This window comes from Oncorhynchus keta, chromosome 4 (assembly GCF_023373465.1).
Source record: "Oncorhynchus keta strain PuntledgeMale-10-30-2019 chromosome 4, Oket_V2, whole genome shotgun sequence".
Taxonomy (NCBI): Eukaryota; Metazoa; Chordata; class Actinopteri; order Salmoniformes; family Salmonidae; genus Oncorhynchus; species Oncorhynchus keta.
In genome coordinates, this window is record NC_068424.1 from 50,612,598 (window position 1) to 50,627,339 (window position 14,742).

Genomic DNA, 14,742 nt, shown 5'->3' on the forward strand with positions numbered 1-14,742 from the left:
GAAACTCCGCAAAGACGTGAGAACACACGCATGCACACACACCTACAAGCAGGAACCCACAATCACAAAACATGTACCTGCAGATAGACACGCACGCACCCACATAAACCACAACACCGACACTCCTGAACAAAATGGCTTGTCAGACTTTAAATGTGTCAGAGTGAGTTTTAGATCAACAGTTATTTTACCTTCTTTAATTCATGGACCTCATCCTTTAAAGCGTACACCGCATCAACCAGACTCCTGCAAGTCAAGAAACAAAAGGTTAACAGAAAAGCCAGACAATAGCATATTAGTCATGTTACAATATGTATAATATGATAAAGGCGTTGGAATGAGTGGTTGAGGTAGTTGAACATAACAATTTCACAAATATTTAAAGTCCCAAATTCTTGCTATTCAACGTTCAAGACAAAACCCCTGTTTTTGCCAACACTTCCAGGTCATCATGTAAAGACGTACATTTTTCCATTTGAACTGATAAATAAAAAACTAGTGTCCTACAGTATCCGTGAAAAAGCTTCGGATTAGACGTGTTGAAACGTCCAGCTGAACAATAACTAACTGCAGATGCATGTGCACAATAATGTAATGGCCTAATCAAAGTCTATTCTCCTGAGTGATGGCAGTCTTACTTCTCCTCTATGATGGTCTGACCGTTGTTCTTCATCTCTTCCACCACCATCTTCTCTTCCTCCGGCAGCAGGACCTGAGGGACAGAATCTTTCCTCACCGCTGCAGATACACAATAACACACACACACACACACACACACACACACACACACACACACACACACACACACACACACACACACACACACACACACACACACACACACACACACACACACACACACACACACACACACACACACACACACACACACACACACACACACACACACACACGTAAGCCTTTGTCATTGCCATGTCTATCTATGGGCCATTAAAAGGTGTGGTACACACACATCTTGGACGTGTTGAAGAAAACTATTTGTCTGTATAACACACACACGTATTACGCGAGCCTACCAAACTAGCTAAATACCCTTTATGCTCGCTTCGAGGCAAGTTACTGAAACACTGAAGCATGCATGAGTGCACCAGCTGTTCTGGACGACTGTGTGATCATGCTCTACGTAGCCGATGTAAGCAAGACCTTTAAACAGGTCAACATTCACAAGGCCGCGAGGCCAGATGGATTACCAGGATGTGTAATCAGAGCATGCGCAGACCAACTGGGAAGTGTCTTCACTGACGTTTTCAACCTCTCCCTGACCTCCCTCTGCAACTGGATCCTGAACTTCCATGATGGGCCGCCCCCCAGGTGACAAGGGTAAGCAACAACACATCTGCCACGCTGATCTTTAACACGGGGGCCCCTTAGGGGTGCGTGCTTAGTCCCCGCCTGTACATCTACGACTGCGTGGCCAAGCACGACTCCAACACCATCATTATGTTTGCTGACGACAACAGTGGTAGGCCTGATCACCGACAACGATGAGACAGCCTATAGGGAGGAGGTCAGAGAACTGGCAGTGTGGTACCAGGACAACAACCTCACCCTCAACATGAGCAAGACAAAGGAGCTGATCGTGAAACACAGGAAAAGGAGGGCCAAACACACCCCCATTCACATCAACAGGGCTGTAGTGGAGCAGGTCCTTGGTGTCCATATCACCAACAAACTATCACGGTCCAAACACATCAAGACAGTCGCGAAAAGAGGGCCCGACAACGCCTTTTCTCCCTCAAGAGAGATTTGGCATGGGTCCCCAGATCCTCAAAAGAATTATACAGCTGCACCATCGAGAGCATTCTGACCGGTTGTATCACCGCCTGGTATGGCAACTGCTCGGCATCCAACCGTAAGGTGCTGGAGGGTAGTTCAAACGGCCCAATACATCACTGGGGCCAAGCTTCCTACCATCCAGGACCTTTAAACTATTGTCAAAAACTCCAGTCACCCAGGTCATAGACTTCTCTGCTACTTTACGACAAGCGGTACCAGAGCACCAAGTCTATGTCCAAAAGGCTCCTTAACAGCTTCTACCCCCAAGCTATAATACTGCTGAACAATTAATCAAATGGCCCCCCAGACTATTTACATTAACACGCCATTTGTTTTTACACAGCTGCTGCTCGCTGTTTATTATCTATGCAGTCACTTTACCCCCCTACCTACATGTACAAATTACCTCGACTAACCTGTACCCCCAACACGTCGACTCGGTACCAGCACCCCCTGTACATAAATTTGTTATTTTATTGTGTTACTTTTTATTCAATGTTTTACTTAAATGTATTTAGGTAAATATTTTCTTAACCAACAATGCAGTTCAATAAATAGAGTTAAGGGCTTGTAAGTCAGCATTTCACAGTAAGGTCGACACCGGTTGTATTCGGCGCATGTGACAAATATAATATACAGTTGAAGTCGGAAGTTTACATACACCTAAGCCAAATACATTTAAAATCAGTTTAACAAATCCTGACATTTAATCGAAGTAAAAATTCCCCATCTTAGGTCAGTTAGGATGATCACTTTATTTTAAGAATGTGAAATGTCAGAATAACAGTAGAGAGAATGATTTAATTCAGCTTTTATTTATTTCATGACATTCCCAGTGGATCAGAAGTTTACATACACTCAATTAGTAATTGGTAGCATTGTCTTCAAATTGTTTAACTTGGGTCAAACGTTTTGGGTAGCCTACCACACGCTTCCCACAAAAAGTTGGGTGAATTTTGGCCCATTCCTACTGACAGAGTAGATGTAACTGAGTCAGGTTTGTTGTCCTCCTTGCACACACAAGCTTTTCAGTTCTGCCCACAAAATTTATTTAGGATTGAGGTCAGGGAGGGATGTGTGTTGGCCACTTCAATACCTTGACTTTGTTGTCCTTAAGCCATTTTGCCACAACTTTGGAAGTATGCTTGGGGTCATTGTCCATTTGGAAGACCCATCTGCGACCAAGCTTTAACTTACTGACTGATGTCTAGAGATGTTGCTACAATATATCCATATACATTTCCTACCTCATGATGGCATCTATTTTGTGATGTGCACCAGTCCCTCCTGCAGCAAAGCACCCCCACCTAATGATGCTGCCACCCCAGTGCTTCATGGTTGGGATGGTGTTCTTCAGCTTGCAAGCATCCCCCTTTTTCCTCCAAACATAACAATGGTCATTATGGCCAAACAGTTCTATTTTTGTTTCATCAGACCAGAGGACATTTCTACAAAAAGTACGATCTTTGTCTCCATGTGCAGTTGCAAACCGTAGTTTGGCTTTTTTATTGCGATTTTGGAGCAGTAGCTTCTTCCTTGCTGAGCGGCCTTTCAGTTTATGTCGATATAGGACTCGTTTTACTGTGGATATAGATACTTGATTTGCACTTTTCGCACCAAAGTACGTTCATCTCTTGGAGACCGGATGCGTCTCCTTCCTGAGCGGTATGACGGCTCCGTGGTCCCATGGTGTTTATACGTGCGTACTATTGTTTGTACAGTTGAACGTGGTGCCTTCATCCTTGGGAGCAATTTCCAAACGCCTGAACCAAACTTGTGGAGGTCTACAATTATTTTGGCTGATTTCTTTAGATTTTCCCATGATGTCAAGCAAAGAGGCACTGAGTTTGAAGGTAGGCCCTGAAATACATCTGCAGGTACACTTCCAATTGACTCAAATTATGTCAATTAGCCTATTAGAAGCTTCTAAAGCCATGACATCATTTTCTGGAATTTTCCACGCTGTATAAAGGCACAGTGAACATAGTGTGTGTCAACTTCTGACCCACTGGAATTGTGATTCAGTGAATTATAAGTGAAATAATCTGTCTGTAAACAAATGTTAGAAAAATTACTTGTGTCACGCACAAAGTAGATGTCCTAACCGACTTGCCAAAACTATAGTTTGTTAACAAGAAATTTGGGGAGTGGTTGGAAAACTAGTTTTAATGACTCCAACCCACATGTGTGTAAACTTCCGACTTCAACTATATAGATATTTTTGATTGACAGGTTGAAAACAGACAATCACACAGACACATACAAACGCGGTGGCGTGTGCTCGAATACGAACACACACACACACACACACACACACACACACACACACACTATCCTTCGTCTCACCCGTGTTGTTCTGATGCAGGCTGGCCCCTGTGCAGTAGGACTCGATCACCTTCAGAATCTGTGCATCCTCCTCCAGAGCAGCTGTACCTGTCAATCAAAGGCACGCAGGGGAAAAACAATGGGTCAGGCGGCTTCTGAACCACAACAACTAACTTTATAGTCAAACCTTCAACATTCCACTGACAGTCAGGTCCAACAGATTTAGCTGCAGCATCTCTATGGATTTATGCTACCGATGGTCCATTTCCCTCTCATCGTTCCATGCAATTTAAAGTAACAGTCCAGTGTTTCCAGATGTCTATGAAATATGACCTTTATTTCATTATAACATGAGAAAAATAGTTTTCCTTCCAAGAAATGGCAATTAAGAATATTATAAAGCAGCTTTTCTGTGTTGGAACGGTGTGGGCGTACCCCAACAACAGTTTTGTTAATGCCGGTCATAAAAAAATATATGAATGACAACAAGTAAACAGCTGATTGGCCAGCTCAGCCAACGAACCAACCGTCATGTTAAACGACGAAAGAGAAATCATTTTTGAAACAGTCTGCTTGAGATACAAGGTGGTGTGTGTGTCCCCCTCTCTAATTTACACTTTGGCCACAAATACGAGTATAGGACGAGTCAACAACATTATTTGGGCACGAGTTCAACTTTTAAACACTAATAAGAAGCAGCTGGATGTGTTTGATGAGTAACTGACTCACTCACCTTGAGAAGGCGCACAGACTGCGAGTTACCATCAACCACGTGAGATACACGTTTGAGCTAATATGCAGAGAATTACATTGTGTTGATTCACAGAGCTAGAAATTGGTCAAAAAATAAACCGGCGGGTGGAATTTGTCACACAGAGTGTGAATCTGAGCTTTCCTTGGTGGCAACACATTTGGACACTAGGACATTATACATAATAGTGTGTAATGGATCAAACCTACTTTTCCGCAGGAGGAACTCATCGTCGGAAGGTTTTCGTTCCGTTTTGCGTTTCGGGAGGAACTTCTTAATGGGCCTCGGACTTTTACCGGAGTCCTGTAGGAGTCGGGGAGAAGTGTTAGCAGGGTAGAGTACACAGTGACAAACGTCGTCAAGCCAGGGGAAAAAGACCACGGTAACTGCAAGCCTACAGTAACACACATTGCCACCATGGACAAAAACAAACAAGGTCGACAAAGTCTTACATATTGCATAAGCATGGGACGGTAATAACCAAAGAAACCTGGGTCATGTTCAGTAGGACACGCAACATGAAAAGAAAATTGGTGTTTCTTATTGAACAAGTCTAAGTAGTCACTCCCTCTGTCAGGTTTCTTCCTTTTGGTGGCTAATGAACATGACCCTGGTGTCATTTTAAACAGTTCACTTATATTAAAATAAATTGTTTTCTCTGAGTCATTAATTATGTGATTTCCAGCACACACGTCACACACTTGGAGCAAACTGTGTGGTCTATGATGTCATCATGGCAGCTAAAATAGATATCCTTCACCATTCATGAGCCAAAGATGAAGATCCTAATTGAAACAATGAATAAATCAATGTAATCCTTTCATTTGTAGTCCATTTGTAAACGATTCTATTTTAAAACCTGGAAAGGGAATGAGTGTTTCTGCGCCAAATTCCACTTGTACAAGTATGGCTTTCTGTTACCTAGAAATCGGGCTTTGTTGTTACCTAGAAAACAGATAGAGATCTCAGGTAGACCGTCTGCCAGAGGTTTTGGGTGACTACGGGGGATAAAAGACAGACAAGGCAGCAGAGAACACAGGAAACCAACAGCTTACAGCAGAGGAAGAGGAAAACAGAGCAATGGGTTGCCACTTTAGCACAAGGGCGCACACAAGCACACATATCCACACAGTAAGAGAGAGATAGATCTAGCCTTACCTTCAATATATAAGACATTCTCTATAGAAGCCAGTTTGGAGAGAGAGAGAGAGAGAGAGAGAGAGAATTTTCTTTGAGAATGTTGATAGAAGTAGATTAACAGTGAACATTTCAGTGCCCCCCCCATCCTGTAGTGTGAAGAAAACCGTGATGAAAATATAACATGGTAGGGGAGAGAGTTAAAGGGGAGATGGATGCATTTATACAAAAGGGTAGAGAAGGAGTCCCCGTTATTAGCTGCTTTAACCCTGGGGGCAGAGAGCATGGTTCGTAATTCTCAGTGATGAACTACCACACATAACTCATTTTTGGTTATTGCATGTATGTAACATCGTTTGTCTGCTTTTTTTTAAATGGATGTCAGGACTCGCAAAACTATAGCCATTTTTAAAAAGGACTATTCTGGCAAAAAAAAAATGGAAATGGAATGAACTAGAGAGAACATTAACACCTGATCATTCTAGCTCACCCTCATCTCACAATGACCACAGCTGTATCTAGTGCAGCCGACCACCAGGTCAAACAAGTTTTTACCAGAACTAACGTGGTTACTTAACAGGAATACACCCCCCCCCCCACTACATGGTCATCCTATAGCTTCCGGGAGCACCGTTTGCCTACTCATCTGCTAAGCGCTCTGCCCACACAGACAGAGCTATATCCCAGAGGGATTTTCCATAGTCCTATTAGAGTCAAGTTACTGTGAGACGTAAAGCAGTGTTCTGTACCCCAGCTCCTGAAGAAACTTAGCGCATGCAGGCGTTTGTCCTAGCCCAGCACAACATCCTGATTCAAGTAATCAACTATTCTTTCAGACCTCGATAAGAACAATCTGGAGGGTTAATGCTGGGCTAGAGAGCTGCGCACACTGCAGCTCTCCAGAATCAAGAGTGAAGAACCCAGAGATAGATGGACTATAAATCTGGGTTGGCCTACCTCCTTGTAGCCCAGTGCAGCAGAGGGCTTGAGGGGCGGGGCAGGACGCAGGCAGCTCAGGGACCAGGGTTTGGTGGTCTTGGGGGGCTCCAGTGGTCCCCGGTTGCCCTGGCTGGGGGTGATGAAGATGGGCAGGTGGGACTGGTGAGTGGGAGTGCCCACCATACTGAGCGGTTTCCCCCCCTCGTTCTATATCATCCATACACAGAGGTAAGCCACAGTCAGAAAGAGGGGATGTGTGAGGTTCAATGGAAGTTTAATGCAAGTGCCAGCCATGTGTGAAGTTCAGTGGTAGTTCATAGTTCAGTGCAATGCGAGTTCTAGCTACGTGTGGAGTGGTGTGCACGTTGTCACATCACTGGCCATGTCTAAAGGGAAATACACCATTTTGTTTAGTGCACACTCTCTACACACAACAGCACTTCCTGTATCTTTGAAACAATAAATAATGCAGTGTATGAACGTGTGTGTGTGTCATGTCTTTACCCTGATTATGGTGCCCACAGGGCTTCCGCCTTTGGTGTAGGTATTGAGATGGTCCAGCCAGTCCTGCAGTTCCTGGGGGTTACTGCAGATCACTGTGACACGATCAAACATGCTCCCTGCAACACACACACACACACACACACACACACACACACACTTCAGTGGGTTGCACTTTGCTGGGAAGTTCCAGGCTAAGCTACTTAAAGTTAGGTACGGGTAACACTTTGTTAGCGAGCTGTTTCGTTAAAGCCCACAAGTCTGACATGAATCATAAACGCCCACCATGGCACAGTGTCGTGACTGGATGACAAACTGGATCATGGTGTCATTGTTACAAAACAAGTAAGCCTCAGTACAAAACCACTGGCAACTCTGAAAAATACGAGGTCAAATACGAGGTCTTCAGGTCGGAAAGTTAGAACTCTTAGAAAGAGACCCGAGTTCCAGAGTTGGAATTCCGAGTTGGAAGACTGTTTGAATCAAATTTTCCCCAGTCTGAGCTTGTTTATTTCAGAGTTCCCAGTTGTTCTGAACTCGGCATATATCATAGCATGTGGCAAGTAAATAAGACAACTCTGATGAGTGGTTCTCCCAGCAGTCTTGTCATGTTAAATGATAGCATTACATAAACACTATGATTCATAGTTCGCATAACTCACTTAGTATCGCTTCCTTTCCCCCTCAGTGAATATCATAAGTCTTAAAATCATTTAACCAGACATTAATCAAGGTTTACACAGCCAGAGTTTGTACTGAAAGGACTGGAATAAGAATGGCTGCCAAAGCAGCTTGATATTATTTTATTAAAGGAATGCTATATAAGTAAAACTCCATTGGTTCACTTAAATGAGACGCAAATGGCCATTAATAGCCTAGAATCCACTGATGTAACAGGAATATGATAACGGACCAGTGACCTCCAATCTACTCAACAGGACCTGTGTATGATACGGCCCTTTCAATAATTGTGCCGCAGATTATAGAGTATTCTGGTCTTTCTCCATCTCCTCTGAGATTAATTCACTGTACCTGTGATATCAAAGGCATAGTGGCCGTTCTCTGTGTCGTCTGTCTGTCTGGAGACCGTGGAGCCCGTCAGTGGCAGCCTTCCCTGTTGGAAAAGAGAGAGAGGGAGGGGGGGGGGTGACACACTGCCACAGATACTTGGGAATCACCTGGGACACATCTGGTGCTTGTAGGTTACCTGGTATATGAAGCCACTCATCCGCGGACTAGCAGACAGCATGACGAGCACACTGGGAAACATCATGAGATAGCGCTCCTCTTTCTCCTATGGAGAACACACATTAACACAGATGCAGCATGAACGAATCAGACATGGCTGTGTGTCAAATACACACATTGACACCCACAGACAGAGATGAGTGTCTGAAAACTCTGGCAACGGGACGTGAAAATCAGTTGCATCGATGATATTTGGGGAGCAATATCGTAGATTATGAATCCACAAATCATAATATTTCAGCTAAGTTAAAGATGCACTATAAAGAAATTGCTCTGCCATTTCCCGGTTGCTAAAATTCTAAATAATTCGCCAAATTTCAGTTTATGTGACAGAGCAAGTGAATATAGTGTAGAAAATCATTGTACCATGTAAACCGCTGTGAAATACAGTATTTTTTCCCACAATATTGCATTTTCAGCTGTTTGAAGCTAGTTTACAAAACCGAAAGTAAGATACAAAAACAAAACATAAAAAAGGGAAGCCTAGAAAAAGCGCACATAGAACAGATCTACCACTTCTTAGAATTGCTTTCAATGAGAATGAAAGATTTGTAACTCACATTTCTATGTGAATATTGTCAGGTCTCCCAAAAAGTTACATATTGCAGCTTTAAAAAGGTAAAGAAAACAGGTTCTGTTTGAAAGATATTAGATAGATGTTGGTTGGTGCTTCAATAAGACCAAAACAAAGCCAGACATTTGTTCCCCTCAGCCCTCAGATCCTCATATTCGACCCCTACACAGAAACCACACTACAGGGGGGATGACTTTTCACTCTACAGTCTGTGGTTTCTGATTCATAATGAATTCAAATATTTGAATAACATTGGCTTAATGTGGGAGAGGCGGTTGCGATCACAACATAGGACTCATCTTCAGAACGTGTTGGACGGAAACAAACTTATCTGCTCTGAATAAAGTCATCAGGTGCTGAAATATTACAATTCTGAAAGGGGAAATATGTCCTTGGATCGATTCTAAGCCTGTGAGTGAAAAAACAAGCAACAATTTTACTTCCTGTTTGTCAAGCATAAAAAGTAACTGGTCCACCTCACTTTTCCCGTTATTTGCTTTGCCCAAGCACACATGCATGCTGCTCAAAACATGAATATCCATTCAACCACATGGCTGTGAAAGGAGCCATTGGAGTCGTTACTTTGAACTTTGACCTTCTCGGAGGTTGCCTGTGGCGCTCCGTCTGGATAGTTGCCGATACACACAGATCTATGATTAGCTTACCGCCCCCAATCCTAACATTAACCATTGGTAAACTCATCTTAGTTCAGCATATAAGGACACCCGTATCTGTTGCTCTCACCTCATTGGTCCCATTCTGCATGTGCACCTGGGACATGTAGGCCACGTGACCCAGAGACTTCATTCCGTCTCCCTCCCAGCCTCTCACTGGCTCTGACAGGATCTGTAGTTCTAGGTTCTTACGCTTCCGCAGGTCCTGACACTGGGTCTGAAATGAGAGGGAGAGGTGCCAATTAATGTATAGTGCATATGAGACACTGTTAGTGTGTGGTGGAAACAGACAGACAATAAGAGAGCCATTTTAAGCCTGGGTTAATATAATATAAAATGTCCATGATACAGCATTACTGCAACAGGTATAACGAGTTACAGAGAACAGTTTACGGGACCAGAAGGGGGAATCCCCCTCTCACAAAGACAAAATGACAAAGCAACATCCACCAAGTTCTGACTCAGACATAAAGAGCAGGAGCGTATGTAAATAGGCCTGGCGGACCCAAAAGAACAAGTTAACCTTTGGGAAGCACAAACACACTCCCCCAGCACACATCTCACACACAGACACCTCAAGAGACTAAAGTACTCTCAGCCACAGTGGAAACTGCCTCTCAAACTATTTCTCCAACAGACACCTTGTATTGACTCTCATCTAACGCTCGTCTTCAAAATCTGTGCTGCTATTTCAGTAACAACCCACCGTAGGAAATAGCTTTTCACTGAGGACATATTACACAGGAAGCAATATATTTTATTTATTAAAACTGCTGAGATGGGCGTATCAATGCCCTTTCACACAGGTTAATATAAGCACCGCCTATTTGACCTTTTTTATGTGATGCTCCTCCCACTCAGTTTGGCAACATAAGAACTAGATACAGAAAACATTGACCCATCTTCAGATAAGCCTTTATTCATTTCATACAATGAAAATGTGCTTTCATGAAGACACTGATCGCGGTTATTTGCACACAATAATGCGATTATTGTGGATAGTAAGGTGAATATAATAGTTTGTTTAAAACTTGCACATGCTTGGGAAGAAGAACGATTTCCAGAATAATCCTGTTTACATGGACACATCTGAAATCAGGCTACCTGATGGGACTTTTGAGAAATGCAGAAAATTTCCAATCAAAATAAAACCTGCCACAGTGACCTTGTTATTTTTACGAAAGCTTTTTGATTCGGAGTTCAGACATATAACGTTTGTATGTGAAAACTATTTCTAAGAAGCATATTTTCAGTTTTTCTGAACTCACTTCACTCGCGCGTTAGAGGAAGGCTCTGACCTACGGGTCCTGGCACATGCACAGATCAAATACACCGCTGGAGCGCTGATTAAGCTGTTTACATGTCCTAATCATTCAAAAGATTGCGCAGAAACCCAGGCGTTTTAAATCGGCATGTGCTGTATTAGATTTTGACCGTACGCCGATTAGGATAAACATTGTACCCTGTTTACATGACTATTTCATCATTTGCCTACAGCCATAATCAGTTTAATATTAAATTATTATTGTATATGTAAATGTACTCACTGATAGACAAGTCACTGAAAACTCTCTCTCTGTAGTGTGTTAGTGATATAGAATAGATGATGCTACTATAGACTAGTAAGATTCTACAATGCACAGGGGTTCTGTACCTACCACCAAGCTCTTAAAAGCCACCGTTGCCTTCAAGATGTCACTGTAGTCCGGGTGGGCCTCCTGCAAGACAGTCAACAACAACAAAAACTGTTAATTAACTTAAGGTTTTATACACACCACCTCATAAAAAGTCAGGGTTGAAAGTAAGCCGGTAGGAAGTCAATGGAAAAGAATAAGTGGGTTACATAGTGGTTTGATGAGAACACTTCCATTTTGCCAAGGCGGAGACGAGTGGCCGAGACGGAGACGTGCGCAGACAGCAGTGGACGCATCCATCGTGTAGTCTAATGACCATCGCAGGATGTAGTTACAATACATGTTTAGGGGTTTCGTAACAGAAGGCCGTTTTCATTCATCAAATGGTGGGCGCACAGAGCAATGTTCGGACACTGGAATTATTTTGTGAGTGGACGAACGTGCACGGGTAGCTTACAGGAGAACCTTTTTCAAGTGATTGTTCGACAATCAGATGAAGACAACATGACTGGTTGTGTTAATGCCACATTAAAATGTAATACATGCCAAATGTTACGACAATCCATTACTAAGCCTACAGAGATCATAAGAAATGAATAGGGATTCTATATGTAATTCTATGATTACACCTAGGCTATTACACACACACAGAGTACCGTACCAGTAAGAAATTAAATATACTTTCACCCCTGAATAAAAGGTGGATGTAAAAAAATAAAATGTAAATAATCCAACTACATTAAGATGTTTGGGAGGGATATCAAAAGGTGGTATAGCAATGGTATTTGAGCATTGAAGCGGAGTGCCATCTGGGACAGCGGAGGAGAGTTACATTTCAGTTGCATATGGTTCCATAGATGGGCCTATAGAGAGTTAAGCAACTGCCCTCCATGTTGGGTCTAGATGAGGCCTACTGTACCTCCACGTGTCTCTCCAGCTCCTGCAGCAGTACGGGGTACTTGTCCAGCCTCATGAAGGGTTTACTCAGGCTGGTGGTCAGGGTCAGGATGCCTGGCGTACTGGCCCCCTGGCTCTCCATAAACGTACCCAGCTCCTCACTACAACACACACACACACACACACACACACACACACACACACACACACACACACACACACACACACACACACACACACACACACACACACACACACACACACACACACACACACACACACACACACACACACACACACACACACACGATGTAAAGAGATAAAGGGGAAAGATTCTACATTGATTTTGGAGTGAACAATCAATTAAGTCAATGTTGAATTTGTTTGATAGTGAAAGGACAAAACTTAAAAAGATCCCACAGTATGAAAGATGCTAATTAGTTTAGTGTGAAATCGAAAGTGCCTCATCTGTCTTGAACAACAACCACAACTATAGATATCCTGTGTGCAGCTTCCTGTACGTGTGTGTTTTCTCTGCAGTGCATCTTTTCACATTAACTGTGCAGCAAGAGACGGGGGAAATAAACAATTGTTGCAAAATAGCATACATGATTAATTTGCTAAACTAACATAATAATTACACAACCGCTTGATTCATTTCTTGGTTTTAATTACCACTACCGTGTGTGAAGGACAGCAGAGGATCCATTAAGAGGTGCACAGAGGCTCCGGGCTGATTGTAGTGAATGACACAGTGAGGATATGATGACGGTTGGCTACACACTGAAGGTCACTCATTCATAGTTACAACTGATAAGCGAGAAACCCCTCTGTCGTGTCCAATAATGTATATAAACCCTGGATTTGTAACGATATGCATTGGCCATTGAGAGGCATTGAAGCCACTGGTCGGCCATTTTGGCACTCCCAAGTAGGAGTCCTCCATAGGAATGAATGAAATTCTACAGTATTTCAATTAAACATTTTCAAGGACAAAATATAAGTATTTTTTGTTGTTGTACTGGGGACAGTAACATTAGCACGCACAAAAAATACTTTAAAAGGAAAATGTTTATATATATATATTTTTTCTTCTTTTTATGTTTAGCTCAGATATAATTTAAAGTATGCATTAAGGAGTCTGTAATAGAAAAACAAATGCAGATGCATTTATTAGTATCTCCATAACTTCCAAAATTATTATTATTTTTTTTTACAACGCAGGAGGAGTACCAAGATGGCTGCGAGGTGGCTTCAACACAAGCCTCCTGTCAGTCATCCAGGGTTTATATATACACATCATTGGTTACACCTCTACATTTAGAGAGAGAAAGTATGACACCTAGTGGGTGAACGAAAAACACCAACTAATTCCAAAGTTATCCACAAAAACATGCCATTTTCCTTGCATTATTATACTGACTGTTAAATGCAATGAAATGTGAATAAAATTTAGATTAATGTAATGCAGAAGTGAGATGCCAATAAGGCCTGACCTGTGGTCAGTGAGTACGCAGACAGCTGAAGGGTGACTGGAGCAGTAGGACAGGTACAGCATCCTGATCTGACCAATCAGGTTGAGGTAGCAGGCAGCCACTCGCTGCTGGCTCTCTGGAACCCTGCAACACGCACAGAGAGAAGTGGGTGAGTTAGTTGGTAGGACAACAGTTGGGTTGTTCCTGTATCTTTGGTTTCAGATATCGGTCACTAGGGGGTGCACGTCGTCCGAGGCCATCCAATCTAGATCAACATCTCAACAGAATATCTGATAGAAACAGTCCGGCATGTAAAACGTCTAGTGGCAGATTTGACATGCGGTTAGGGTAATGTGGTTTGATTCAGTTGCCTCAAATTAGCAGTGCCTCCACCACAGCCATTAACACTCTCACACGCTTACTTGGTACACTCCTCCAGAGCCAGAACCAGGCCCTGCTGGAAGGTGAGGATCTCCTCCAGGTTAGCGCCCAGAATGCCACTGTCTGTAACACTCAGCCTGGACACCACACAACAGAGAACATAGAATTATAATGAGTAGAATGAATACTCATTAAAAAAATATATGTTAAACAAGGTACATACAGTGGGGCAAAAAAGTATTTAGTCAGCCACCAATTGTGCAAGTTCTCCCACTTAAAAAGATGAGAGGCCTGTAATTTTCATCATAGGTACACTTCAACTATGACAGACAAAATGAGAAGAAAAAAAATCCAGAAAATCACATTGTAGGATTTTTAATGAATTTATTTGCAAATTATAGTGGAAAAT

General features: G+C 42.7%; 1 protein-coding gene across 2 annotated transcripts in view; it reads right to left on the reverse strand.

Annotated features, from left to right (window-relative positions):
• The window catches only part of LOC118377005 (rho guanine nucleotide exchange factor 6-like), a 29,924-nt gene that overhangs the window by 3,582 nt on the left and 11,600 nt on the right, over positions 1 to 14,742 (reverse strand). The window contains exons 8-21 of one of the 2 annotated variants that reach the window (XM_035763818.2): positions 14,375 to 14,470; positions 13,974 to 14,096; positions 12,500 to 12,638; positions 11,605 to 11,664; positions 10,017 to 10,163; positions 8,658 to 8,744; positions 8,483 to 8,564; positions 7,454 to 7,569; positions 6,968 to 7,156; positions 6,032 to 6,052; positions 5,083 to 5,176; positions 4,144 to 4,230; positions 639 to 738; positions 192 to 246 (exon numbers count right to left, since the gene is read on the reverse strand). In XM_035763818.2, the coding sequence (XP_035619711.1) occupies positions 192 to 246; positions 639 to 738; positions 4,144 to 4,230; positions 5,083 to 5,176; positions 6,032 to 6,052; positions 6,968 to 7,156; positions 7,454 to 7,569; positions 8,483 to 8,564; positions 8,658 to 8,744; positions 10,017 to 10,163; positions 11,605 to 11,664; positions 12,500 to 12,638; positions 13,974 to 14,096; positions 14,375 to 14,470 (1,396 nt within the window). The remainder of the gene's footprint in view (positions 1 to 191; positions 247 to 638; positions 739 to 4,143; positions 4,231 to 5,082; positions 5,177 to 6,031; positions 6,053 to 6,967; positions 7,157 to 7,453; positions 7,570 to 8,482; positions 8,565 to 8,657; positions 8,745 to 10,016; positions 10,164 to 11,604; positions 11,665 to 12,499; positions 12,639 to 13,973; positions 14,097 to 14,374; positions 14,471 to 14,742) is intronic. The other variant, XM_035763827.2, reaches the window with a different exon arrangement.